The sequence below is a fragment of the Polyergus mexicanus genome, unplaced genomic scaffold, assembly GCF_030449975.1.
Source record: "Polyergus mexicanus isolate NDT 795.1 unplaced genomic scaffold, iyPolMexi1.0 SCAF_5, whole genome shotgun sequence".
Classification (NCBI taxonomy): domain Eukaryota; kingdom Metazoa; phylum Arthropoda; class Insecta; order Hymenoptera; family Formicidae; genus Polyergus; species Polyergus mexicanus.
Window position 1 is genome coordinate 11,689,499 of NW_027223325.1, and position 24,866 is coordinate 11,714,364.

The window sequence follows — 24,866 nt, forward strand, 5'->3', positions numbered from 1 at the left end:
TAAGCGCGTGCGCGCGCGCCCAATAAAGGCTGATCGAGGAATAACGTAGAATTGTATAATTATAGATATCTCGTTGCATTTGTACATCGCTTTGCGTGGAAAGTTATAAATTAAAATTATCAGGCGATGCGAATTTTATCTCACGTGCATTTAAATAAATAATAAATAGTAAAAATGAGAATATGAATTTTTATTCAAATTTCGTGTACTTTTTCATTGCTGCGCATTCTCATATATATCGTCAGAATTTTGTCGGTATAACAGATTTCCTAACCTTCAAAAGTGACATCTTTAACGGTAAATAACGCTTTTTACACGAGCGACGATTTTTACTTTTCAAATTTATTTTTATGCAAAAAGGCATCGATTAAGTATATTTTTATTAAAATTAAGTAGAACGGGTTATTCTAAACATTTACCGAAAGGAGATAAATTTTCTACAGGGAATATATCATTTTCTGATGACACATGAAACGATAAATATATATTAGCTGTCGGGTCATTAATTTTATATTAAATTATCGGCCGCGCTTTCGAATATACATTGCCTCTCGAATAAAGATGATTCATGGTTTCACAAATATTGTATTTTACATATGTAATATATTTGCCAATAAATAATAATGCATTAATCAATTAGAAATAATTTTAGAATCCATGCATAGTTTTTCTAAAGACCTATATATTTAAAAATTATCTACTAAATTCAAATTAATACTCTATTCTTCTTTAGAGTCTGTTGTGATTTTTTAATCAAATATTTTTCAAAATTTTTCTGATTCTTTCAAGTGTCCCTTATCATTCTTTCGAAAGAAAAATATATCTCTATTTTTATTACTGTTTCGTCAGTATTTTATACATCTTTTGAGCACCTAGTATATTCATATATACTAGGTGGATAGGAAATAATTAATTCAATATCCGAGTAAGCAGGTTATGTTGGAAACGGATGCTCAACGCACGATTGTTGCTTCTTCTCCTTGAATTCGGGAAACATCCAGATATAATCAAAGTACATATTATATATTTCGCGCAACGTATATTCTAGGAACTCTTTTGGTCAAGAATATCAAGTTTCAGCGCGACGACGTGGCAATGTCGTCCGGACGCGCGTATGTCAGTTACGATCTCGAAGAAGGTTAAATCAGGAAGACGTTCATCGGTCTCGCCGAACCAGCGCGTCACGTGCTGTAATTACGAGTTCTTTTCAAGAATTTTTTAGTATTTCAAGTAACTCTCTCTCTCCCTTTATCCTTAAGACGTTGTTTTCTTTTTAAAGAAGCAAGTTGGAAACGACTTCCTCGAAATTGACTGGCTCTAGTACCATTTTTTCGTATATTTTGATAGCAAAATAAAATATTGTATCATACGTGCTGATAAATCTAACATTTATATTATCAATAAGTTTATCAAGCAATTTATAGCAACACAATAAATGAACTAATTATTTAATTGATCACTTGGAAGTAATTATCAGTTATTTAATAATTAATTAGACTAAGACACTGCAGTTGTTAAAATTACTTTTAGACGCGTTTATGTTTACAATCGATTGCTTTGTTATACAACTTTGTTTAGATTTTCTATATTTGAACAAAATATTAAACATAAAAAATATTACAAATTATTAATAAAAATTATTTTTTTTTCTAACAATTTTCAATCTTTATTTAGTTTCTTAATAAAACTTATATTGTTATAGGAAAGTAGTTTTGAAAAATTAGGATAGGAAATATAACTACAAGTTGAGAATCTTATATAGCTTATGTTGTTTGTCTGTACAATAAATTTCTATATACCAAGTAACATATTTAACTTAGGTGCAGATAACAATAACCAGTAATCAATCTTCATTCTTCATTGCAGATGTTTTCAATCCATAAATGATTGTGACTTCCAGAAGATATTTCTGTTCCTACTTCCTGAAATTATGAATGCAATCATGTAGAGTTTAGAATCAGACAAGAGGAAGATGACGCCGCATTTTACAGCTTTGACTTCAGTGCGGAAGCGATGTCTGATTGTACTCTTATTAGTCCTGGTACCTTGTGCGATTCTGAATCTGCTGATGCCTTCGGACATGCATGAGGAGGCTATATTGCAGAACAGCATCGCTGAATTGCAAGCCAAGTTGGAGCATTTGCATGCCAAGTACATTGGCAGCCAGGAGGAAATAAATTTATTATCGCATCAACTGTTACAACTTGTTGAGAACAATCACATTCTGCCAGATTTGCAGCTGCTCATCAATAATGGCACCTCTAATGTTACCAGTATCAAATTGCCTTCGATTTATAACTTTCTGCCGCATTTTCTCAACGATCCAAATAGTCTGCGTCCAGCCTTTGTGCAGAGCAAAGGTAGATCAGGCGTGAGTATGGTGTTAGGGGTACCAACGGTGAAGCGCGAGGTTCAATCCTATCTTATGGCAACTTTGAAAAACCTGCTAGATCGTATGAACGCCGTGGAAACTGCGGATACGTTGATTATCGTTTTAGTGGCTGAAGTAAGTAAAATCATCGATTATGAAATAATGCATTAATTCCATTCGCATTTTGAGGGATTGGATGTAATAAATTAACAAACAATATATATTATATATTTTCTTTGCAGACAGATATGGATTATGTGACGTATGTTGCAAAGCAAATTGAAGTCCAGTAAGTTTGTGCGATTTGATTCAATTTTTATTTTGTTTATCTTATTATTTCAACTTTTTAATTGATATAGTCCATTTTATAGTGTTTTTTCTCGATTCTTGTTTTAGATTTCCAAACGAATGCGAAGCTGGCGTGATTGATGTGATATCGCCATCCTCATCCTTTTATCCGGATTTATCAAAGTTGCGCGACACCCTCGGCGACGATCATCAACGTGTCGTATGGCGATCCAAACAGAATCTGGACTTTGCCTTCCTCATGTCCTATGCTCAGACTAAAGGCATGTTTTATGTGCAACTGGAAGACGATATTTTGGCCAAGAAGAATTTTATAACTACTATGAAAACCTTTGCATTACAGAAGATTGGCACAAAGGAGAATTGGTTTGTTCTCGATTTCTGTCAGCTCGGGTTTATCGGTACGGCATTATCATATATTTTACAGTGGTAATAAATGTTGAATGGATATTACAAGTTACATTAATACAGGAAAACTGTTCAAATGTGTGGAATTGCCTTGGCTGATTCAATTTTTTTTAATGTTCCACAATGACAAACCTGTTGATTGGCTGTTGGATCACTTGATATCGACAAAAGTCTGCAGTCTTGATAAAGATAGTGTAAGTATAAATAATAGACAATAGATATATAAACAAATAGATAAAAACGAGTGCCATTTTAATTTGATCATTCAAAATGTTTTTTTTCAACAGAAACATTGCAAAATGGCTAAAGCAGAATTATGGGTACATTATAAGCCCTCCCTCTTTCAGCACATAGGAACGCACTCCTCTTTAAAGGGCAAAGTACAGAAGCTTAAGGTATAACTCAAGACAATAAAAAAAAAAGTATAATTACATAGGAATAAATTATAATTATATCTCGATTTACGTTTATTTAGGACAAGCAATTTGGAAAGATAACGTTGTTCTATGCTCACGAGAATCCTGAGGCGACTGTAGAAACTCAAATCAAACCTTACAAACAGTACACATTACAAAAAGCATATAAAGGCGAATCATTTTTCTGGGGTTTACTGCCGCAGCCAGGAGATCACCTAAAGTTTAAATTTTTACATCCTATTTTTATAAAAAAGTAAGTTGATAAGACAGATAGTAAATTATTTTATTTCAGATGCAAAATTACACGATTATAATGTTATCTTGTACACAGGTACTTATTTAGAAGTGGAAACCCTGAACACCCATCTGATAGATTTTATAATACAACAGTGGAAGTACTGTCCGAGACGTCTTCATTGTTGGATAGGAACAGCAATGACATGACGGAGGATGGTTATGTTATTATAGGTAGCAAGAGAAATCCTATATGCTTATATTTTGTAATTTAATAAAAGGGTTTTTTTTTTAAGAATTGTTAAAGAACATGTTATTGTGGATTAGGTAAATTTGATGTACTTGGTGTTGCTGAAGGGATTGTGGATCGAAAATTGGGTAGAATATCAGTGTTTCGTTTAACTATACACAGTGAGAGCGAAAACTGGGCCATTCTATCCGAGGTAAAAATTCCCGATAATATTACTTTGAGATTGTAATATATATTAATTCTTATTCTAAAAATATATAATTTTCTTAATTAGATTCACATAGTAGAGGATCAACCTAGCTGACTAAGGGATGAAGAATCTCGAGCGTTTTTTCGATACCATCTGCACGGTTAGCGTAAGCGACTGGTTTTAGAAACATTTATTATTTTTATATTTTCTATTTTGCTATCACGTATGTTATATATTGAGTGAAGCAGTATAGCAGTTATTAGTTCAATACCGTCCATTACACAAGAGATGTGTGTGTGAGTATATTTTCAACTATTAAATGAAGCAAACTTTTCTATTGGTCTAGTATTTTATATGGCTTTTTTTTAAGTTTATATATGGTGTGCTAAAGAGCGCAAACATCCAGGTGGTAATATATAACAATCTCCCTTTTGATATTCATACATTCGATTTAATAAGTGAATATAATAGCACGTGTTAAATCTCTCGAATCATTTAGTATAAGAGTGTTTTTGGTGTGTTTTCAGCTTTCTGTAAGATTGTATCTTAATTTTTAGATAATTTATTTAATCGAAACTGTACCTGCATTGTTCACATATTTTGACTTGATCTTGATATTCATGTGTAGAAATCTTTTGCGTATAAGGTTCAGGGATCACATTTAGATAAATGTGACTATTTACATTGAAAAGAATCTAATGCGCGGCGCAAAATATAATATTAGACGAGTGTGCAAGCGCTGAGTATATGATAAAAGACAAGATATATATGGGAATTATCTTTAAAGAAAAAACAAACTCTTTGTAAAGCGAGATATACTTATATATAATCCATGCGATTATGTGCAATCTGTGTACACAAGTCTGTAATTTATTATTGTCAAACGGCGCATTAACGTCGATTCAAACGTTTGTTAATGTCTGACAAACGGTGATATTAAGACTATATTCTTCTAATATATGTACAATTATTTATTTCGCGTATCTTTCTTTATATACATATATATATATATGTACACACATGTGTATATATATATATATATATATATATATATATATATATATATATATATATACATGTGTATACATATATACATATATGTATATTCCTATACATGATAATAATAAAAATATATTTTTATGACAAAAAGTGTTTTTGTATTACAATTGACATTAAGATTGGATTGTTAAGAATTTGATTAGAATAGGATTGAAGCTGGGTTGGACAAGAATAAATAGATACTGTCCCAAAAAGTTACAAATGCTGCCTCAGTTACGTTCTCAGGGAAACTAATGCTCTGTATGGTTTGGGACCGGCCGTGACACCGTCTACAAAATCTTGCGTGGAAGGTCGCGGCTCACCGGGAATCACGGAGAAGTTGAACGCCTGCAGCAGAGTGGCCGTTATTACGAAGATGTTGCTCCTAGCTAATATCTCCCCCATACAACGATGTCTGCCTATAAGATGTAAAAAAATTATTTTATATATTTAATTATACCACAATGTTGTATAAATGTATAATAGTACAAAGAAGAAAGATATACCGATGCTGAAAGGAAAATATTTTTCTGGCGTAACGACATTGCCGCTACTATCAAGGAATCTCTCCGGCCGGAAATCTTCTGGGTCGTTCCAAGACTCATCCATGAGTACTCTATTAAAATTCACAATGAGCATCGTATCCTAAAAAGAGATAATAACGGTTTATTTTCACTTTTATTAATCCGTAAAATGTATTAAATTTTTCACCTAACGATTTAATATTTTATGATTACCTTTGGTATTTTATGGCCCACAATAGAAGTGTCTTTCAATGCTCTATGTGGAACATTCAAAGTACGACCCATGAACATTCTTATAGATTCCAGGACGATAGCTTGGATGTATGGCATTCTGAAAAACAAGGATCGATATTTTATATGTATGAAAGAATTTGTATTTGTGCGCAAAATTAATATTTTCGCGCATTCAGAATCCGCATGTGAAAGTGATCGATCCCGGTTACCTCGGTCTGTCGGTCAATGTGGGAAATCTGTCGCGACCAAGAACTCTATCTATTTCTTCATGTGCCTTCCTTTGAACTTGCGGGAACAGTATCAAGTACAAGAATCCGAAACCAAGCGCTTTTGAAGTTGTTTCGGAGCCGGCCATGAAGAAATCGACACAGATCGCCAACAATTGTGATTCTGGAAAATTTATTTTCTCTTATTGTATAAAACCAATTTTACGGTAATAATAATGTTATTTCTTACTAACTGTACGCTTCTGAATACCTGAAAACGTGTCACTGCAATCTTTCGAATTCAGCACAGTTAGATAGACGTCCATTAAATCTCGCGGTGCGTTTGATACGAACGTATTTTTATGATTGTGTAATTCCTCCTGTGAAAGACGATTATTAATCTTCAACAAATAATCTCAAGCATTGAGGCACTTGTTTGTAAAACGATCTAATGATAAACTGATACACGATTGCTTACATGATTGATACAATGTTTGCTTACTTTCAGGAATGCCCACAATTCTTGATGCGTTTGTAGAAACGATTTGTAACCGGACATTTCCGGCGCGATGAAGCGTAACAGCGGGAAATGGCTGAAAGGCGCACCGATCATGTCGATTTCTCTCAAGAGTTTCGTGAGAATTCGCTGTAGGTATGTAAGCTCTTTATCGCCAGTGTCGTACCTGCAAAAATCGAAAATTATTGACTTTAAGAATAAATCCATTTTTTTAATTTGCTTTTTTCAGGCTCACGAAAGAACGGGAACAATTCGAATGATTGATACGAACCTTTTACCAGCCATCATTCTCCAAAGGGTGTTCAATACGGTCACACCGAAGACGTCATCCATAGTTATGATTATTCCCGCTGATTGGGAGACTCTTCTGACTTCCGCATAATCTTCAGCCTTCATGTATAAATCTGCTACTGTCCAAGGCTTATGATTGGAGATTTTATTATCGATTATATTGAACTTGTCGCACAGCTTCGACTTATTTAGATTGTTCTTGGAATCTTTCTGCAACTTGTATATCTGTCCGATATTATTGTTGTTTATCGTCGATTTTCGTATATCAATGATATCGTAATTATAGCCGTCTCGAAGCATCTTTTTGAAGTGCTCCACTAGCTTAAGTGCCTCGTCTTCGATAATCATGGCCATACTGGTACGACCGAAGCCAAATTCTCGCAGGTGTCGCAAAACGAATCGTCGTTGCTCCACCCACAACCGCTCATCTACGACGATGAGACCTGAAACATTATTATTTAATTATTTTTTGACATTCAAAAATTTCATCTTAAATTTTTTTTTTTTTTCTTCAAATAATTACCACGTCTAGCGCCCCAAGTTCTGGCCTCGTAAATAGGTCCGATTGGTCTGCCATCGCAGTCTTCATTAGTCAACATTGCTCGCATGCTTTCTAGGTCGTTCAAAACGACGATGCGGTCTTTACCGATCTTTAGACCGACTACTGGGCCATATTTCTTGCAGAGCGTTGAGCAGGTTTTGAAGAGATATCCGGTCTCCTGACGGATACGCGCCACTTCCAGCGCACAGCCTAAAATAGGCCACCATCTTGGACCTGATAATAATGAAGAATGTTAGTCATAATTCAAGAAAAAAAAACAACTTAAAAAAGAAGTTAATCTTTTACCTGGTGGGTATCCTTTTGGTTTGTGGCAGCCTAGGTATAACAACAGCAGTATCAATACTAGCAATAACATTGCTGTGGCAAGCATTCTATAAATTTAATATACAACATATTAACAAAAAAAAAAAAAAAAAAAAAGAAAAAAATTTAAAGGTGTATTAGGAAAATATAGATGAAACTATATAAAAAGTATATCCGATAATATAGCAAGATTTTGAATTTGTAAAAAATATGAATTCCATGGAAAGAGGATATATGTTTCTGTCCAATTTCTTTCAGTTCGCTTAAATATTAAGTTCATGTAATTGGCATTTGTGGCCGGATGTTCACATACACACATATTCAATAACAAATGTGTATATATGACAAACATCAAACGAGTCTTGGGAAGAAAGTGAAACACTCGTGATACTCTCATGAGAGAAAGTTGCATACGGAAGAACTGGCGCGTTATTCGCGTAAATGCGCCGTCACTCGCATTATACCATAACTGGTTGCATAATCGATGTATATTTAACAGCATTTCATTGCGGCGTACACAAGATAATTCTTCGTGGTCACTTTCGAATTCCCTATCTTGGTCATATCTACTTTGGAATTTGCCGATGCACTCGGAGTAACATTATCGCGACGCGCACGATATAAACCGATTCAAAACGTAATTATTACAAGAATCTATACGTGTTTTAATTTAAATATTTTGCATTTTTTTTAACTGAAATATAATTGAAATATAAATTGCATAGATATTACGTTTTTTTTTATATTACACACTTGATAAAAATTATATTCAAAAATATATATATGTATATATACATATATACATACATATATATATATATATATATATATATATATATATATATATATACATGTATATATACATATATATATTATATCACAGATCAACTTTAGGAAAAGAATGTATAAAACCATTTTTTTAAACCGCCATTTTAAAAATAATAACTTAGAAAATTTTCTATAACTGAGGTATAATAGCGAAACTTGATGTAATAACTCGTTCTATAACACCCATCCTAAAATTTTTAGACTATTAAATTTTATTGATTATTTATTCCAACAAATGAGCGATTATTTTAAGTGTCGGACAAATAAAACACTTTATGACGCCTCATTCAAACACACCGTGAAAAAAAAGATTTTGTCACCGGGAGAGGAGTCGGCGACACCAATGTGCCACCCTTTTCTTTTCTCAAATCCTTGATTTTATCTTACCTTGCACCTGGAGAAATTTTCTCGTCCGTTGTATAAGCAGAACTGGCCGTGGACCAGCGTTCGGTTCGCTTTTAAATGCCCCTCTATGTCCCAACATTTCTCCGATGTGCGAGCACATAAAAATACGATGTCTCGGCGGACCCTTTAATTAACTTTGTCCGGCTGAAACGGGAAAATAATAAATTTCGGAAAGATTCTGACGTAAGACAAAATCTCGGCAATACAAAATTTAATAATTACAAAGATATGCTATTTTTTCAAGATAATTGAAGTTTCGACATAAAAAAAGAGAAGATATATTAGAGAATATATTAGAAATCGTATAAGAGATTTTGAGGCAACTTTAACTATAAGATAAGAATCTTATTTGTAGAAAAGAGAAGACAAATTTGTGACCGAATTTTACAATATGCATTAGTATTATTATTCTTTTTTTTTCTTTAACAGATATTCTGCTACGCGCATTCCATAAAGAAAGAGAAAAAAAATTGTATGTAAGTAATCTCGTTTTAGTTTATAATTATTATAGTATGTATGTGTATGTATACACACACACACGCACACATATTAAATATACATAGTAAAAAAATAAAACTCATTAAGCGATAAAAATCGATGTCGGTTTAACTATGAAAATTAATAAAATATGATTTTAGATTTATTCCATTAATAATTTATTTCAGATATTGGAAAGCGCACATATATCTACTATGCGAATCACGAAAAAATGTGCATGCATATTGTGTTTAATCTTTATATATTCTAATTCTTATTTTATTCTAATAATCATATTTAAGAGGATAACATGTATATGATAAAAGAAAAACGAATTATATTTAACAAAACTTTATTTTCTTATTTTATAGTGGTAGTCATTTCATTAGAAATGTCATCCTCTTCTGGACTCTCTTGCTGTTGTTCGTAATTCAACGGTAATCTATCGCCCCATTCACTGCTTCTCGCGCAACGGTACATATGCCTGGCGATAAAAAACTCACGTAATTGTTGTATAAATTCGAATATTGATGAGATTTAATGTTGGTACATACTTTCCATGTTTGTATTTTGTAAAGATTTCTTCTTTCAGCTCACCATTAGCGAGACACATGCGACAGATGACGTGATTGGAACGTTTTAGAACTGGTCGCACTATTTTTGGCCACTGCTCATCATTCTCGGGACGTTTATCTGCAAAGAAGAAAACCTTAAACGAAAATTTTGCATTTACATTTGAGATTAGAACATTATTTAACATTTCAGTGAAACTTTCGCAATTCCTATCGAATTGATTACATTTGTTAACAATGTTTATTCTTGGTCTTACTTTGTTTTTCTTTTTTTTTACATACCTTTCTTTAACACTACATAGGAATACAATTGCGATTTGTGTTCCTTGCTATCCAGAAATTGCAATGGATGATACAAAACACTGAAGTTGCATGAAGTGTTGTCTATGAGTTGCGGACACTTCAAATCATGTGGACACTAAAAAAAGATATAACTGATACACTGCATTCGGAATTGTTTGAGCCTTTATCTGTTTAATACTCACTGGTGAGAAAACATGAACAAATTGTGATTCTTTTCTATTTTTCGAGTTTGCATATTTGAGGATGAAATCTCGTGCTTCATTTACTAGCTTTCAGAAAAGAATAGGAATGAGAATTCTATGAGCAAAATATAAATATAACTAAGTAAAATCATTATATTGAGCAAATCTACCGTGAAACCCGCTTTGGTTCCTTCTTCTACAATGATTAAATATTTTTCTGTCTTCTTCCAAAGCTTTAATATCGTTTCAAGACGAAATTGTTGACTCGGCAACTCAAATAAAGAATATGCACTTATTACAATATCGTAAGTAGGCTAGAAATAATGCGATATCTCAAATTATTTAGTTTAACAAAAAAATTCATTTCACAATTATGTTTATAAATAATATTCTTACATTCATAGATGCCGGAAAAAACTGGCGATAGAATATGTCTTTGATTTTGGGCTTGGCAACTTCCGCTAATCTCTCTGACAATTCAATCATGAATTCCGATGTTTCGACACAAAAGTATTCTTTTAACGAATCTGACCAAATCTCAGACGCTGCCCTGTGTGACAATTTTTATTTTATATATTTGCACATTAATCAATTTTACATTTTATAATGTTTTAAACTGCAATTAACTTTTATATTCACCATGTATTTGTTCCAATACCAGAACCGAAATCAAAGAATGTCTCGGGCCTAAAATCCTTGTCACGTATTTTAATCTCATTCAAGATTCTATGCGAAACTGCATAATTTTGCACACTTTTGGCAACTAGGTATGTCAAGCAGGTAAGTTTATCAAAATTAATCGGTTGCCAGTGATAAACGAGTTTTTTCAAAATATTTCTGGCTTTTATGTTTCTATTGAAATCTATATCTTTCACAGATATTTTTTCATCATGATTATTAGCATTTAAACGTTTCTCTACTTTCTGTAATTTTGTTAGTAACTCAGATTGTTCTACCGGTGGATAACGTTGAGTTAAGTATCGGCATAACCTCTTTGCACTTTCATTAATTTCCTTCAAGTTTATGTTTTTTTCTACAACATTATTATAGAATAATATATATATATGAATTAGTATATTTAAATCCTTTATAAATATTTTATTTATTTTGTGTAGTAAAAACTATCAAAATACCTTTTAAGATTATTTGTATCTCTTTTGAAGCCCATACTGGGAACGTTGATGTTCTAGGCTTAATGATACCTGGATGATGCCTATATTTAATCTCATTGTTAACAAATGAAATGGATATTGCATCGTCAAGTAGGGCTTTTGGCTTTGCTGAAAACTGAGTACAGATCTCATAATCAAATCACAATCTCATTTAACATATCTAAATAAACAGTATTAATTAATAAATATCGTATTATACTCACATAGCGTGAGGATATAATTCTTGTACATTGCATCTTTGATACAATTAGCTTCACCATATCCACAAAAAAATAATTTCGACAATATTAACGAGCGACAATTCGCATGTTCCTCATCTATATACTCAAATGCCTACAAGAGATAAAAAAGAAGTTTAATACACACGTGCACAACATTAGCACGCTGTTACATCACGTGGATCGCAAATTGTTTACAATGTTAAAACTGTCGAAAAAAAATTTTATTCGCAATATCTGTCGAGAGAACTGGTAAAGACGAATTCGTGACAAAGATACGAAAAAAAATCATGACAACCACGCCACGTTCCCTCTGAAGGAACCGCGCATGCATAACCTGTAAATATAAATATACGTACAAACATGCGTCGTCGTTCGCGGCGAATGCATGAAAATTCTAATAATAACTCGTTACAATCCTATTCGCATGTATGTCAACATATTCGATTGTCGCGCGTACATGTAGCGAATCGTCACGTAAACTGACACTTCAAGCATGAAATTCGCGGAGCATCTGAGCGCTCACATTACACCAGAATGGAGAAAACAGTATATCAACTACGAGGTATGGAAAACTCTGTGCAGAAAATATTTTTACACTTATCGCGTTAGTATTATCATAGTATATAGTATTATATATAGAGTTTTATCTATACACACATTCGTATATGTACATAATATACATACAGTTACACACCATACATACAGTTTCATATATGGTGGAAGCCACTTCGATGATGAATAATGAACACAAAAATTATGAAAAAAATTTATTAAAATATATGTCCTATTTGACTTTGAGTATATATTCTTGTATGCATATTTTGTGTCTTATTACAATGCAATTATGTATATTATATTTACAAAGTTTATATAATTAAATATCTTTAAACATTTAATATCTCTGATATTTTGTGTATAATGCTGTATCTTATAATTATGCGATAGGAAATGAAGGCTCTCCTATACGCTGCAGTGGAGCAAGCTCCATCGGCAGATGTAAGCGAAGCACATGTTTTGGAAAGCTACTTTAGTAAATTTGATGAAAAGTTTTTTCATTATTGTGATAAGGAACTGGCCAAAATAAACACTTTCTATTCTGGTAAAGTCTATATTAAATATTAGATATTTTAAATATCCTTGTTAATTATGTTTCTTTCTATTAAGAAATATTCTGATAGATATTATACAGTGGTATATAATGCGTATAAATAATATTGATTTCTTTCAGAAAAACTGGCAGAGGCTACACGTAGATTTTCCACACTTAACAATGATCTGAGCGAGATTCTGTCAGTTTCTGAGGATGGCCAAAGTCGTAAGGCGCGCTATCGCCGTCACATTTTGCATAAGAAGACAGTATCGGCACGCAAATTACAGGAATTGAAATTGGCCTTTTCCGAATTCTATCTTTTCCTTATTTTGCTTCAAAACTACCAGAATCTGAATTTCACTGGATTTCGAAAAATCTTGAAGAAGCATGACAAAGTATGTAAGTCTGATCAATGCTAGTTGTGCATAAACAATTTTAATAAAGTAAAAGGATTAGAAAAGAATCGTTAGAATTTATTCTATGTGATCAAGAGACTGACTTGTATGATGCAATGATATTATTTGTAGCTTTTGAATGTCGACATTGGTGCCAAATGGCGTGCAGAGCACGTCGATACAGCGGTTTTCCATACGCGTAAGGATATAGATAGGCTCATAGCGGAGACTGAGGCTCTGGTAACTCGAGATCTAGAGCACGGTGATCGTCAACGAGCCATGAAGCGGCTTAGAGTGCCCCCGCTTGGAGAACAACTCTCTCCATGGATCACATTTAAAGTAGGCCTCTTCTCCGGCGCTTTTATTATACTTTTCGTAGCTGTGATACTGTCCGGTAAGTAGAACACGTTTTCCTTTTATCTCTGATATATGGAAAATTATATTTTCTTATTTTTTTATTTAAATTGCATTACATTATGTATTGCATTATTATGCCGTTTTAGCTATGCGATACAAAAAGAAGGACAATTGGACGGTATTGTGTCGGATTTATCGCGGACCTCTTCTTATGATAGAATTTCTGTTTCTCATGGGAATCAACGTTTATGGCTGGAGATCTTCTGGCGTGAATCATGTGCTGATATTCGAGCTTGATCCACGCAATCATTTATCAGAACAGGTTTTGCAATAGATTAAATGAATATTCTATATATCACGATCAGATCATTTTCCGTTAACATTAAGAATTAAGAAAAGGATGTTGGTATTGTGAGAGAGTTGAGATTTATGCATGTACTTTCAGCATATCATTGAAATGGCAACCATACTTGGTCTGGTCTGGTCTATATCTATATTGGGTTTTCTGTATAGTGATACGTTGGGTGTACCGCCGTTTGTTCAACCAGTATGATTATACTTATTTCTGTTTTCGACATTTATTTCTAAGAATAGAGTTCTAAGAATAATTTAAGCACTACTCTATTGTTTAAGAAATCTATTTTAAAGCGCGACAAATAATCGATCAATTTTATAATGCAAGAAGTTCATTATCTCAAGGAATTGATTTCAGCTTTTTACAGGTGTTGTTCTATGTGCTATTAGCACTGTTCCTGTTCAATCCTACCAAGACGTTACGATACGAGGCTAGATTTTGGACATTACGCGTTATGGGTCGCATTTTTTGTGCGCCTTTCTTCTATGTGGGCTTTGCAGATTTCTGGCTTGCTGATCAGCTCAATTCTCTTCACACAGTCTTCCTGGACTTTCAGTATTTCGTTTGCTTCTATATCCAGAATTCTTCTTGGACCGATGTCACGGGTTAGTATAATTCGTATAATTTGTATCATTATCTATAGATACGAGACAAGTCACTTACATTACAAATGTATATCGTGTCATTTTTGCAATATGTTCTCTTACACTTTTTATTATATTATATTTTATATTAGATTTATTATTTATATTTTTAATCAATATTTGATAAAATGTTTCAATTATTTCATTTGAATAATTGTTTTTAATAAATACGCTAGCATCTATTTTATTTTATATCTATCATATTTTTAAAAATCTTATATTCATTTTTTTCTTCAGTTCCTTAAAATATCTATATTTCTTTTTTTTAATAGATGCAGAAACTTGTATAATGCGTGAATTATCGATGAGACCGTTCGTGGTCTGTTTACCGGCTTGGTTTCGATTTGCACAATGTTTAAGACGTTATCGGGATACGAAGGAGGGCTTTCCGCATCTACTAAACGCGGTCAAATATGCAACGAGCTTCTTCGTCGTCATTTTCTCTTATCTGCACTTGACAAACAAGAGTAAGTTCTTTGCTTTTTCTAACATAAAGATATCGAGAATATTATTTATTTGTCAAAATTGGTTTTGTTCCTACAGAATACTATACATTGTCTACTGAAAATCCTTACTTCTACTTGTGGCTCACAGTCAGTGTAGTAAGCTCTTGCTTCACATACACATGGGATGTAAAATTAGATTGGGGTCTCTTCGACAGCAGTCCTGGGGAGAACAAGTTTCTTAGGGAGGAGATAGTTTATTCGTCACCTGTACGTTTAAGAAAAAAACTCTGTTATATATTAATAGCATTAGTAACATTAGTAACAAGTAAGATTAATCTCTTGCGCTGCTAATTAATTCACAGGCTACCCACATCATTCCTGCATTTGGAACAAATAATAATTGTGTTACACATGCCATTCCATCGCAAGAGGTTAACTGATTGATTTCACGATTAATTTATCAAACTTCTATTCTGTTCTGCAGTATTATTACTATTTTGCGATGGTCGAAGATTTTATCTTGCGATTTGGATGGGCATTCTCTTTGTCCCTAACAGAGATGGGTTATGTCCACGCAGATCTTATGGTTTCCATAGTCGCTCCATTGGAGGTTTTCAGGTAAATGCATGCTTTAAATTTATGCTTCAATCGCGAATGGACATGGAATGTGCTATTATTTGCCAGAATTGATGTGAGAAATATTTGTCGAATTAGCTTAATGAATGCAAGTCATGAATTCTTATTGTTCCCTCATTATTCTTGATAATTAATGTTTAAGCTCGTGATATGCATGCAATATACAATTACTTGCATCATTCGAAATTACTTCAAGCGACTTTATTCTAATGTCGACCGCACTCTGTATAATAGTAACGAAATAATTAATCGTCGAAAGTCGAGAAAGCTACGACTTAATCGACGATAGACCGGCCGATCTGATCGCTTAACAATGCGCCTTATACTAATAAGTCGCTAGAAGGTTCTTGTGGAATTACTTTCGGCTGGAGAACGAGCATCTATACAACGTAGGCAAGTTCCGGGCAGTGCGAGATATCTCCATAGGACCCATCAGACGCGACGAAGACGATGATATCAGAAACGTGATCCGTCTGATGGACAACGCGAATGACGACAACGACCATGACAACAACGATTATGAAGATGAATTAGTGGAGTCCCATGATCGCAGTGTTTGACACGTTGTAATTCGTCTTTTTTTAATTTTTATATTTAAAGATATATATAATTTGTTTAATATTGTTCAAGATACATATATTTAAATTCGACTTATCTTTGAATTCGATAAAATATCACTAAATTTGCACAATATTCTCTAATCTCATTGGACGTATTGAATCATATACAATTTGCACGATATATGTGAATTCTTTTTTCAGCTTTTGTAAATTGCAAATATGTATATACGTATAGAAAGAGTGATTGGGAGAAATATTGAGCTGTTATATAATGTTGGAATGTTTGCTCGACAGGCGTTTCGTGTGGAATTTCTTCCGCTTGGAAAACGAGCATTTGAACAATTGCGGAAAGTTTCGAGCGGTGCGGGATATCTCAGTTGCACCGGTCGATTGTTCGGATCAGACGCAGATATTGCGAATGATGGACGCTTCTGACGGCGTGATAAATCGCAGGAGGAAACAGAAAGTTGACGAGAAGCGCAAGCCGATTCGGTTACTTTTGAGGGACGAATCTCTCATGGACGACAATTGAGGTGATGATTATTTAGCTATGCATAGCTAAATCAATTTTTGTACTGTCTTATAGCTTTGATTTTGTCCATTATTATGACAACTGATTAAACTGACAAAAGTAAGAAATTGTATTGGATTGTAAATTCCAGAGGATTCAGTCGAATCATCATTTATATGAGATACATTAATTAGATACGTCAATCTGTAGATATAATTAAAAATTATCTGTAAGTAAGTGTTCTTGTCATCGAGAATCAAATGATGCAAATACAGATCAAAAGAACAAGATTATATCGAACGTTAAGAACTGATATACTTTTACTTCGCTGTATCTTGGCTAAATAAATGATTGTTACAAAGTGAAACGTTACGTTTCTAAGGACAATGACATTCAGATGCGTGTTATCACGTTACCAGATCGAGCATTACATCGAAAGTAACTCGAAACCGTCTTGATATCACTATTATTATTCATGACTATATTAATCACTATTATTATTAATGATATCCTTCTTTTCCTGATAATCCTGAAACAACAAATTTATCAGTATCCACCATTGATATATATATCATATAAAGGAGAGAAAACATCATTTCCTCATTTCTAACATTGATCAGCGGATGAACTCCGAAGAGTCTTAGCAGACGGAAAATTAATTAAAACCGTAGCGAATCTGGTGACCGGAATAAATCCTCACATGTGCGGATGCGGGTGCGCGGAATAGTGGGGGCATATGGTAGCAGTTTAACGACACCTAATGCGCTCATATTAATCGCCGGCACGGATGGTGGAGAAGCAAGAGGGAGGAGACGGTGAAGAGTCGCGTTTTCGAAGAACGAAACTCGGAGTACTCGCTCGTGCGACGTCGAGACAAGACGAAGGTGAGACGTGCGAGGGCGAAAGTCTCGGTGGTGGTCGGTTTATTGATTAAATGTGAAACCGCGCGCCGAATCGCGCAAGCTCGCCGTCCGCCCTGAATGAAGTGACGTGCTTTCTCGCATATGGAGACGCGAATAGAGTGACGATAGGATCGTCGTACATCTCGTGTGCGGACAGCTTTTGGCAGCTGAGCAGCAGCAGCGACGACGACTATTACGAGATGCTCCTTCGGCGGGGCTGCACTTGGCTGACGCTGATGCCGCTCCTGCTGAGCCTGTCCATCGGCGAGCTCAGCTTCTATAGGGGTAAGTAAGGCAGAGAATCTATGGTCGCGGGAGACAACGTCTCCAGGGGAAATGACACGGTAACGTTACTGAAGGACAGTCATTTGTAATCTTTAATGTTAATTAAAAAAGATTGATCCGTTGAATGTTGAAATCATATTGACAGAATATTTCATGCGAATTTATACGCTTGATCGATCTGCAAGGACAAAAATATGTTACAGGGAAAGGAATCTTTGAGGAGGATATTAGGGAGTAATCTTTTAGGTAAAATATAAAAAAAAGTATTTTTCTCTCTAAATAATATTTCTGTTTCAAATCGCAGAAGAAATCTAAGAAACTGAAAATTTGAAAACGGAAGCAATTGACTGCGATACAATTATCATTACATTTGATGTCTTTGTTTAAAAGAAAACTTTCTTATTTTACTAAAAATTGAAAGTTTTATTTGAAACATAAGAGTTTAATACTATTAAATTCAATATTAAAGAATTAATCCTTTTTAAATAAAAATTTAAATAAAAAAACGAGAAAAGAGAAATTTTAAAAAAATAATATAAAAACTGATTATATATTATTTGTATTATATAATAAAAGGATTTTGTGCCTTTTGTTATATACAATATATGATTTATGAATATGATGAAAAGATAATCTGCAGCATCATCATCTTCGAGGTATCTTATCATCGAACCGTATCATAATTAAGATTTATTGAAGGTGAAGTGTAAATTGCTTATTTTGGATTATTTGTTTGATTAGAGGATTTGATTCAATCCTTATTGCTGATGATCGTTCGATGTAATGATTTTGACAAAGTTTACGAAGTTTTGACGAAGAAGTTTTAAGATGCTAATTTTTACAGTCGGTGTTATCGCAAAATGCGTGTTGTATCTTGACCACAGAAAACCCGTTTCTACGTGCTGAGGAAAACAACAGGAAACTCGATGATAACAATTCAAGCTCGATACAATTCAGTTTAATTCACGATGTTTCAGTTCGCAACATTAATCGGATAAAATGGAATTAAAAGCTAATGCGATTATGATATAAGCAAATTCCAATTGCAATATCGCAGATCAATATTTCACTGTGCAGAAAACTCTCTTCGTCATTTGGGAAGAATTTATTTTCTATATATTCTTATATCGTCGAGTGCTAAAGGGAGATCGCATCGTGGAATATTAATGTAACATGATTTTTTTTATCATTTAGAGAGAATAATATCTCTTTGAAGAACGTAATGAGCGAAAAAATATGATACAATTGAAAAGATAAAATAATTGTTCGACAAAAGGAGACCATTACTTTAATAGTAATGGAAATAGACGATATATATATAGCGGTGAGTCACAGACTGATATTGCATTTTAAAGATTAAATACATATAAAACTCGAATGCACTTTAATTTTCATCCTCATGATGTACTTAGCGTTATATGTAGCCGCGTTACTTTTATCTCCTCGTTGTCGAGTACGAGTTTCATATTAGAAATTAGCCATTAGAATAAAGTTGGTAACTGATATTGACATTATTGATTGGTAAAAACGTGGTGCGGAAACGAAAACGCAGTTCCCATTTCCTTAAACTAACATTATGCAGATGCGCTTCCGGTAACATCGGAGGTCATCGCGTTGAAACACCTGGCCCGCTATCTGGAAGCACACCGTCTTCAGCAGCGTCTTCATCGCTCGCATCTGGCCACATTCCTGTCGCCTATGCACAAGAAACACAGCAATCTTCAGCAGCTGAATCATCAGGAGGAACGCAGAGGAATCGTCGAGTTCATACCCGACAGGAAGGCCGCCGAGGACATCCTGAATCGGAAATTGAAGGCGTGGCTGGAGCGTTATTATCATTCACCCCATTATCACGATTCCCTTGTCAATCAGATTACGAGCCAGGATTCGGGGTATTTTTACAATCTGGATAACAAGTATCCGGATTATCCCGAGGAGAAGCAGCCGGACGAGACGAACAATGATGGTCACTTCTCCAAGGATCTCGAGTACGAGCGGACCTTCGATGTGGATAGAGAGGAAACGATGGAGAGACCTATCGTAAACACTTTCCACAAGTATATAGATCACAATCCTGCGGGCATCTTCTTGCATCACGAGGGTGGAAGGGAACCAACACGACTGGCATCGGCGATAGCGGAGGCAACCGAGCCGGAATTTACGTACAGGTTTGACAACTCAAATCTGGAGGAGAAACATCCGTTTGCGATGGCACCGAACGATCCCAGATACAACAACGACGCGCCGTTCTCGTCGGGTAAATATTCGCATTGATTGATCCTCTTATCATTTGCCTTTAAGTGTTTCTCAATCTTTTTTAGTACATGAAATCCTGCAAAGAATACAAAATTTATTGCGAATTTTCTACCTACCCATGCACCATCTCTTTCCAAAGTTGAGCTACGAGTTTGTGATATCTTATAATTTAAAAATATATAATATTTTAATAAATAAAGAAAAATAAATTTAGTTAATTTTCTCTTATGCAGAATTTGCATATGAAACCAAATCAAAAATGGCTTTGATATGTATTATTACTCTTTTGTGCATTTCTATGGAATTTTCTCCTTAAAAAAGATACAGATTATTATCAAATTTTTTTCTATTATATATTAGTCATCTTTTAATTTACAATTAACTTTTATTATGCGGATTCTCCTTGACCTTAATCTAAGGAGACCAGTTTGAGAAGCATTGTCCTAGAATCTTGGAAGGGTCAAATTACGTCAACCTAAACCTCAATAATATCTAGTCGTTTATTTTTAATCTCTTCTTTTTTTAAATTTTTCCTTTTTATAAACACATTGATTTATTGATAAATATATAGAGAGAGTTGCTATCTTTTACTTCTTTTTCAAAGACAATCTCTATGAAAATGCAATTAAAAATTTTGGTTTATGTAACTCGTAGACAATCAGCAAGACGCGTTGAGAACGAGTTGGCAAGAAGAAGAGACGGATAAGGAGCCAATATTGATAAAGCACGAAGACAACTTGCGAAACATCAACCAAAAGACACCGAAGGAATTGGTTGTACGACTTGACGCGTCGGAACAGACGGACAGATTTAAGAGTCCGTTTATGGTGCCCATGAATCACGATTTAAACAATGACATCTATTTCATTGGTAAGCGGAGAGGTGTGAAATATGATGATTGCAAGAGAATGAATCGATCGACACGATTGATACGTTTCTTTTTTCAGCCATAGTTGCCGGTTGCAGTGCAGCAGCGATGTTCGCTCTGGTATTGATCAGTTTAACATGGTGCAGGTAATTCCGGTTACGATAATTGGCCTCTTTGACACGCGCGTTTTGCTTCTTTTCGCAGCATTTTATTTTATTTTTTAGACTACGACGCGGTGCGAAAGCTGCAGCCGACATAGAGTATCCTGCTTACGGCGTAACAGGACCGAACAAGGATGTGTCGCCTTCTGGTGACCAGAGACTCGCCCAGTCTGCCCAGATGTACCATTTCCAACATCAGAAGCAACAAATTATCGCCATGGAAAAGTAAATTCACTATCTCTATATAAAGAGAAAGAGGTGGAAGGGAGGAGGGGGGGGGGGAGATAGAGAAAGAGAGAATAAACAAGTATTTAAATTTTTTTTAAAGGAACGTGTTCTATATATATAAAGGGGAAACGTTGTTTGTTGCAGTCGCACTTCTGCAACAAGGGACCCGGGTTCCCTCTCAGAAGCAGAGAGCGACGAGGAAAACGAGGAGGGTGACTACACCGTTTATGAGTGTCCGGGACTTGCTTCTGTGAGTATTTTCACATAAATTACACATTTTTTTTAACTTAAAATTTCAAACATTCATTCTCAAAATCCTAGATTATAAATATTAATTCTAAGAGTGTCTTTCGATGATTTATATGTTAAAGACGGGCGAGATGGAGGTGAAAAATCCGATGTTTCACGATGATCCTACCCCGGCAACGCCGGCAGCGCAAAGCAACAACAAAGAAGAGGACCACATATAGTTTCAGTAAAATAGAGAAAGAAAGAGAATCAATCATGCGCGCGCGCGCAATCCGAAGAAATCTTCCCTGGTGCTTAGCTCACTGTTAATGTACCATATCGGAAATGTTTATCTATTATATTTGAATGTATACACAACTTTAATATTTATATACGGCGCGGAAGGCAAAGTATTTTACGGGAGAGGAAGAAGGAATCGATATTTTACTTTTCGTTCCGGAAATAAGACAACTCTTGTGAGCGTCTACGTTGATATGTGAATCCAAAGCATAGTAAACATACAAGTCGACAAGTTAGCGATTTTATGCGAGTGGATTTAATATCTATTTTTTACGGCCTTTCAATTGATTTGACTTTACGAAACGTTGACGCTTTTCTAAAGAAAATTAATCCTAAAAATTATTAGTTGTTTTTTCTGGAAGATAAATTTTTAGCTGATAAAATTCCGAAATATTATATAAAAAAACAGTTTGCTTCCTGCAAAAAACGCGATGCATCGGTTCTTCTAGCATCGAAACATTAAATTGTCGACAGCACTTTTATGAGTTAAGGTAACGAAAATTCTCCAAGAAGGACGACGAATTAATCGACGTGCAAAACCGCTCGTTTGTCCGAGAACATCCAACTATTTTCTAATGTCGCGACGTACTATAGTTTGTACTTTCATAGCAAGAATAGAGTTATCGTACGATTGTCGTATTATTTTTCTATGACTCATCATCCGCCGCTTCGCAGCTCGAATGGACATTCTGATGGATGTTCGACAGAATACGTCCATTGAATACGCACGCTGCAATGGTATACCAAAGTCTATTCTTTAAGACTTATATACTTCTTTGAAAGTAAAGAGAAAACCAATGACTAATTAATTTGGAACGCTATTCGAATCTGTTTTGTAACCGAAATGTATACGGAAAGTTATACTGTAGTATTATACAAAATTATACAATTGATTATATATCACAGAGAAATTTGAAACACACACATATATATATCACTTCATATACATTCATACACTTTCATATACATTCTTTTTAGAATATACATACATAAATACCACATTAAATGACATTTCACAAAGTATATTCGTTTTAATATACATGACAGATATAAGTGATATATTGGATGATTTTTATTGAAATGTGAAAATATCTCCTTTCGAAAAATAGCAACAAAATGTCAAGAAGGTCAAAGCTATGAATAGGTTCCAATTTTATGCCATATTATTTTGTTATTAATTCTATATATATATATATATTTAAAACACATATATTCAGTGGAATGAGACACAGTTAACGAGTTCCTCACAAACTATTTTATACGTGATAATATTTTATCAAGATATTTATTGTAAAAATATATTATGATCTAATCGATTTTTCCAAAAAATTAAAATATTTGAGTTGATGCTCTTTTTTCATTATATTTGAGTACAGAATTGTTTACAATGTGTTTTAAATGGCGATACTAAATAGTTTTAACTGAATTGAAGCAAATTGTTTATAAGATTAATGTTTTTTAATTGCGTTGTATTTTATTTTATTTTTATCTCTAGTAATTGTATTGATAAGTAAGTTATCTTCTGCTTTATGTGATATAAGAAAGTCAATATAGCACGAGCTGTACAAACATACAAAATAAGTTGTATGTTTCTCATTTTTACAACCTTTTGAGATGCAATGTTTCTTTGTGAACAACAATTTCAAATATGCTTACTGCGAGGAAACTTAACTGTTCTTTCAACAGTTACCAATAGATACACACAACACATACATATATAATATTTGTTGGCTTAAAAGGACAATATATTTTATTTTTCTATAATCGCGTCATTGTTAGTTCTGTAAAGAGAATTTATAAATCTTCTACTAATCTTCTAAATCGAAAATGCAGAGTTGCTATTTATTTTAGCAAATATCAGATGTCTATATATTTAATGCAAAGCGAATAGGAGCGAGTGAGTAGCTTTGTTTTGCATTATTGCTATTACAAGATCCATCTCTATTCGCTGTTATGCTGGATAAGGCAAGCATAATGATACATAAGATCTCGCGATATAAAGAACTCTTCCTTTTCCTCTATCACTACAATATATATATATATATATATATATATATATATATATATCATTATAAATGATTAATGTACCTCTTAGCCAATGAGTGTGATAATACGTTAAAAGCATGAATCTATGTTTCTAGTCTTCTTTACTGACGCTAATGACATATATTATATTATTACACAAATATACATTATTTATAAGTCGCGTAAAAAAACAGAGAATACTATGAAAGGACAATCTGTGTACAAATAGACTATTGGTATATAGCGATTTGTAGTACATGATTGTGCATATTGTGTGTCCACATCCCAGAGTAGGAAATTATCTGTCGATCGAATTAAATTTAATTCTAATATATCGCATTAAAATTATAGTCTCTCTCCCTTGCAACATCCGTCTACTTAAATTGTGATTAAGCGAATTATACAAAATATTCTTACTATTATTTTTTCACTTCTACTAATCAAAAAAGAAATCTTAGAGAATGTAAAAAGAGAAAGAAATATATACACACATATATATATACACATATAAATTATATAGATATAATGTATTATTATTTTATTAAAATAAATTATTTATTTTATAAAGCATCTCCTCTTCACACATATCATCGCATGGAATTAAGAGTG

General features: G+C 33.7%; 5 protein-coding genes across 13 annotated transcripts; 3 read left to right on the plus strand and 2 right to left on the minus strand.

Moving 5' to 3' along the window:
* Positions 1-889: 889 nt before the first annotated feature.
* Positions 890-5,185, plus strand: Mgat4a (alpha-1,3-mannosyl-glycoprotein 4-beta-N-acetylglucosaminyltransferase a). Its single transcript, XM_070296621.1, has 10 exons — positions 890-1,190; positions 1,867-2,506; positions 2,614-2,660; positions 2,768-3,078; positions 3,149-3,279; positions 3,373-3,480; positions 3,561-3,754; positions 3,833-3,969; positions 4,063-4,178; positions 4,260-5,185. Exons 2-10 carry the CDS (start codon positions 1,973-1,975, stop codon positions 4,287-4,289), a joined length of 1,608 nt encoding a protein of 535 aa, XP_070152722.1. The 5' UTR covers positions 890-1,190; positions 1,867-1,972; the 3' UTR covers positions 4,290-5,185.
* Positions 5,186-5,288: 103 nt separating this feature from the next.
* On the minus strand, positions 5,289-9,222 carry Cyp303a1 (Probable cytochrome P450 303a1). The gene is made up of 10 exons (XM_070295750.1): positions 9,066-9,222; positions 7,833-7,918; positions 7,509-7,760; positions 6,966-7,428; positions 6,680-6,860; positions 6,449-6,557; positions 6,181-6,361; positions 5,951-6,068; positions 5,720-5,858; positions 5,289-5,632 (listed from the first exon to the last, which is right to left on the minus strand). Exons 2-10 carry the CDS (start codon positions 7,915-7,917, stop codon positions 5,448-5,450), a joined length of 1,713 nt encoding a protein of 570 aa, XP_070151851.1. The 5' UTR covers position 7,918; positions 9,066-9,222; the 3' UTR covers positions 5,289-5,447.
* A 679-nt stretch (positions 9,223-9,901) lies between these two features.
* On the minus strand, positions 9,902-12,568 carry LOC138933368 (ribosome assembly protein METTL17, mitochondrial). Of its 4 annotated transcripts, none has more exons than XM_070296004.1 (10): positions 12,367-12,563; positions 11,993-12,122; positions 11,751-11,916; positions 11,257-11,650; positions 11,014-11,167; positions 10,788-10,931; positions 10,618-10,704; positions 10,415-10,550; positions 10,115-10,253; positions 9,902-10,044 (listed from the first exon to the last, which is right to left on the minus strand). In XM_070296004.1, exons 2-10 carry the CDS (start codon positions 12,047-12,049, stop codon positions 9,921-9,923), a joined length of 1,401 nt encoding a protein of 466 aa, XP_070152105.1. In that variant the 5' UTR covers positions 12,050-12,122; positions 12,367-12,563; the 3' UTR covers positions 9,902-9,920. The 4 variants fall into 4 exon arrangements, with proteins under 4 accessions (XP_070152105.1, XP_070152107.1, XP_070152106.1 ...); XM_070296006.1 differs by having other exon boundaries at positions 11,751-11,904; positions 12,367-12,562; XM_070296005.1 differs by lacking the exon at positions 12,367-12,563 and adding an exon at positions 12,206-12,324.
* On the plus strand, positions 12,164-17,747 carry LOC138933366 (solute carrier family 53 member 1). 5 transcript variants are annotated; one of them, XM_070295996.1, is made up of 12 exons: positions 12,164-12,346; positions 12,474-12,572; positions 12,956-13,109; positions 13,239-13,495; positions 13,628-13,889; positions 13,999-14,174; positions 14,298-14,399; positions 14,575-14,812; positions 15,124-15,318; positions 15,395-15,564; positions 15,782-15,915; positions 16,788-17,149. In XM_070295996.1, exons 2-12 carry the CDS (start codon positions 12,504-12,506, stop codon positions 17,023-17,025), a joined length of 1,995 nt encoding a protein of 664 aa, XP_070152097.1. In that variant the 5' UTR covers positions 12,164-12,346; positions 12,474-12,503; the 3' UTR covers positions 17,026-17,149. The 5 variants fall into 5 exon arrangements, with proteins under 5 accessions (XP_070152097.1, XP_070152101.1, XP_070152102.1 ...); XM_070295999.1 differs by lacking the exon at positions 12,164-12,346 and adding an exon at positions 17,676-17,747 and having other exon boundaries at positions 12,356-12,572; positions 16,788-17,026; XM_070295998.1 differs by lacking the exon at positions 12,164-12,346 and adding an exon at positions 17,156-17,667 and having other exon boundaries at positions 12,356-12,572; positions 16,788-17,026.
* Positions 17,748-17,939: 192 nt separating this feature from the next.
* Positions 17,940-24,775, plus strand: LOC138933367 (protein cab-1). 2 transcript variants are annotated; one of them, XM_070296002.1, is made up of 7 exons: positions 17,940-18,191; positions 19,774-20,448; positions 21,102-21,317; positions 21,395-21,461; positions 21,540-21,701; positions 21,849-21,954; positions 22,076-24,775. In XM_070296002.1, the coding sequence occupies exons 1-7, from the start codon at positions 18,107-18,109 to the stop codon at positions 22,172-22,174; spliced, it is 1,410 nt and encodes a 469-aa protein (XP_070152103.1). In that variant the 5' UTR covers positions 17,940-18,106; the 3' UTR covers positions 22,175-24,775. The 2 variants fall into 2 exon arrangements, with proteins under 2 accessions (XP_070152103.1, XP_070152104.1); XM_070296003.1 differs by lacking the exon at positions 17,940-18,191 and adding an exon at positions 18,866-19,515.
* The last annotated feature ends 91 nt before the right edge of the window (positions 24,776-24,866 follow it).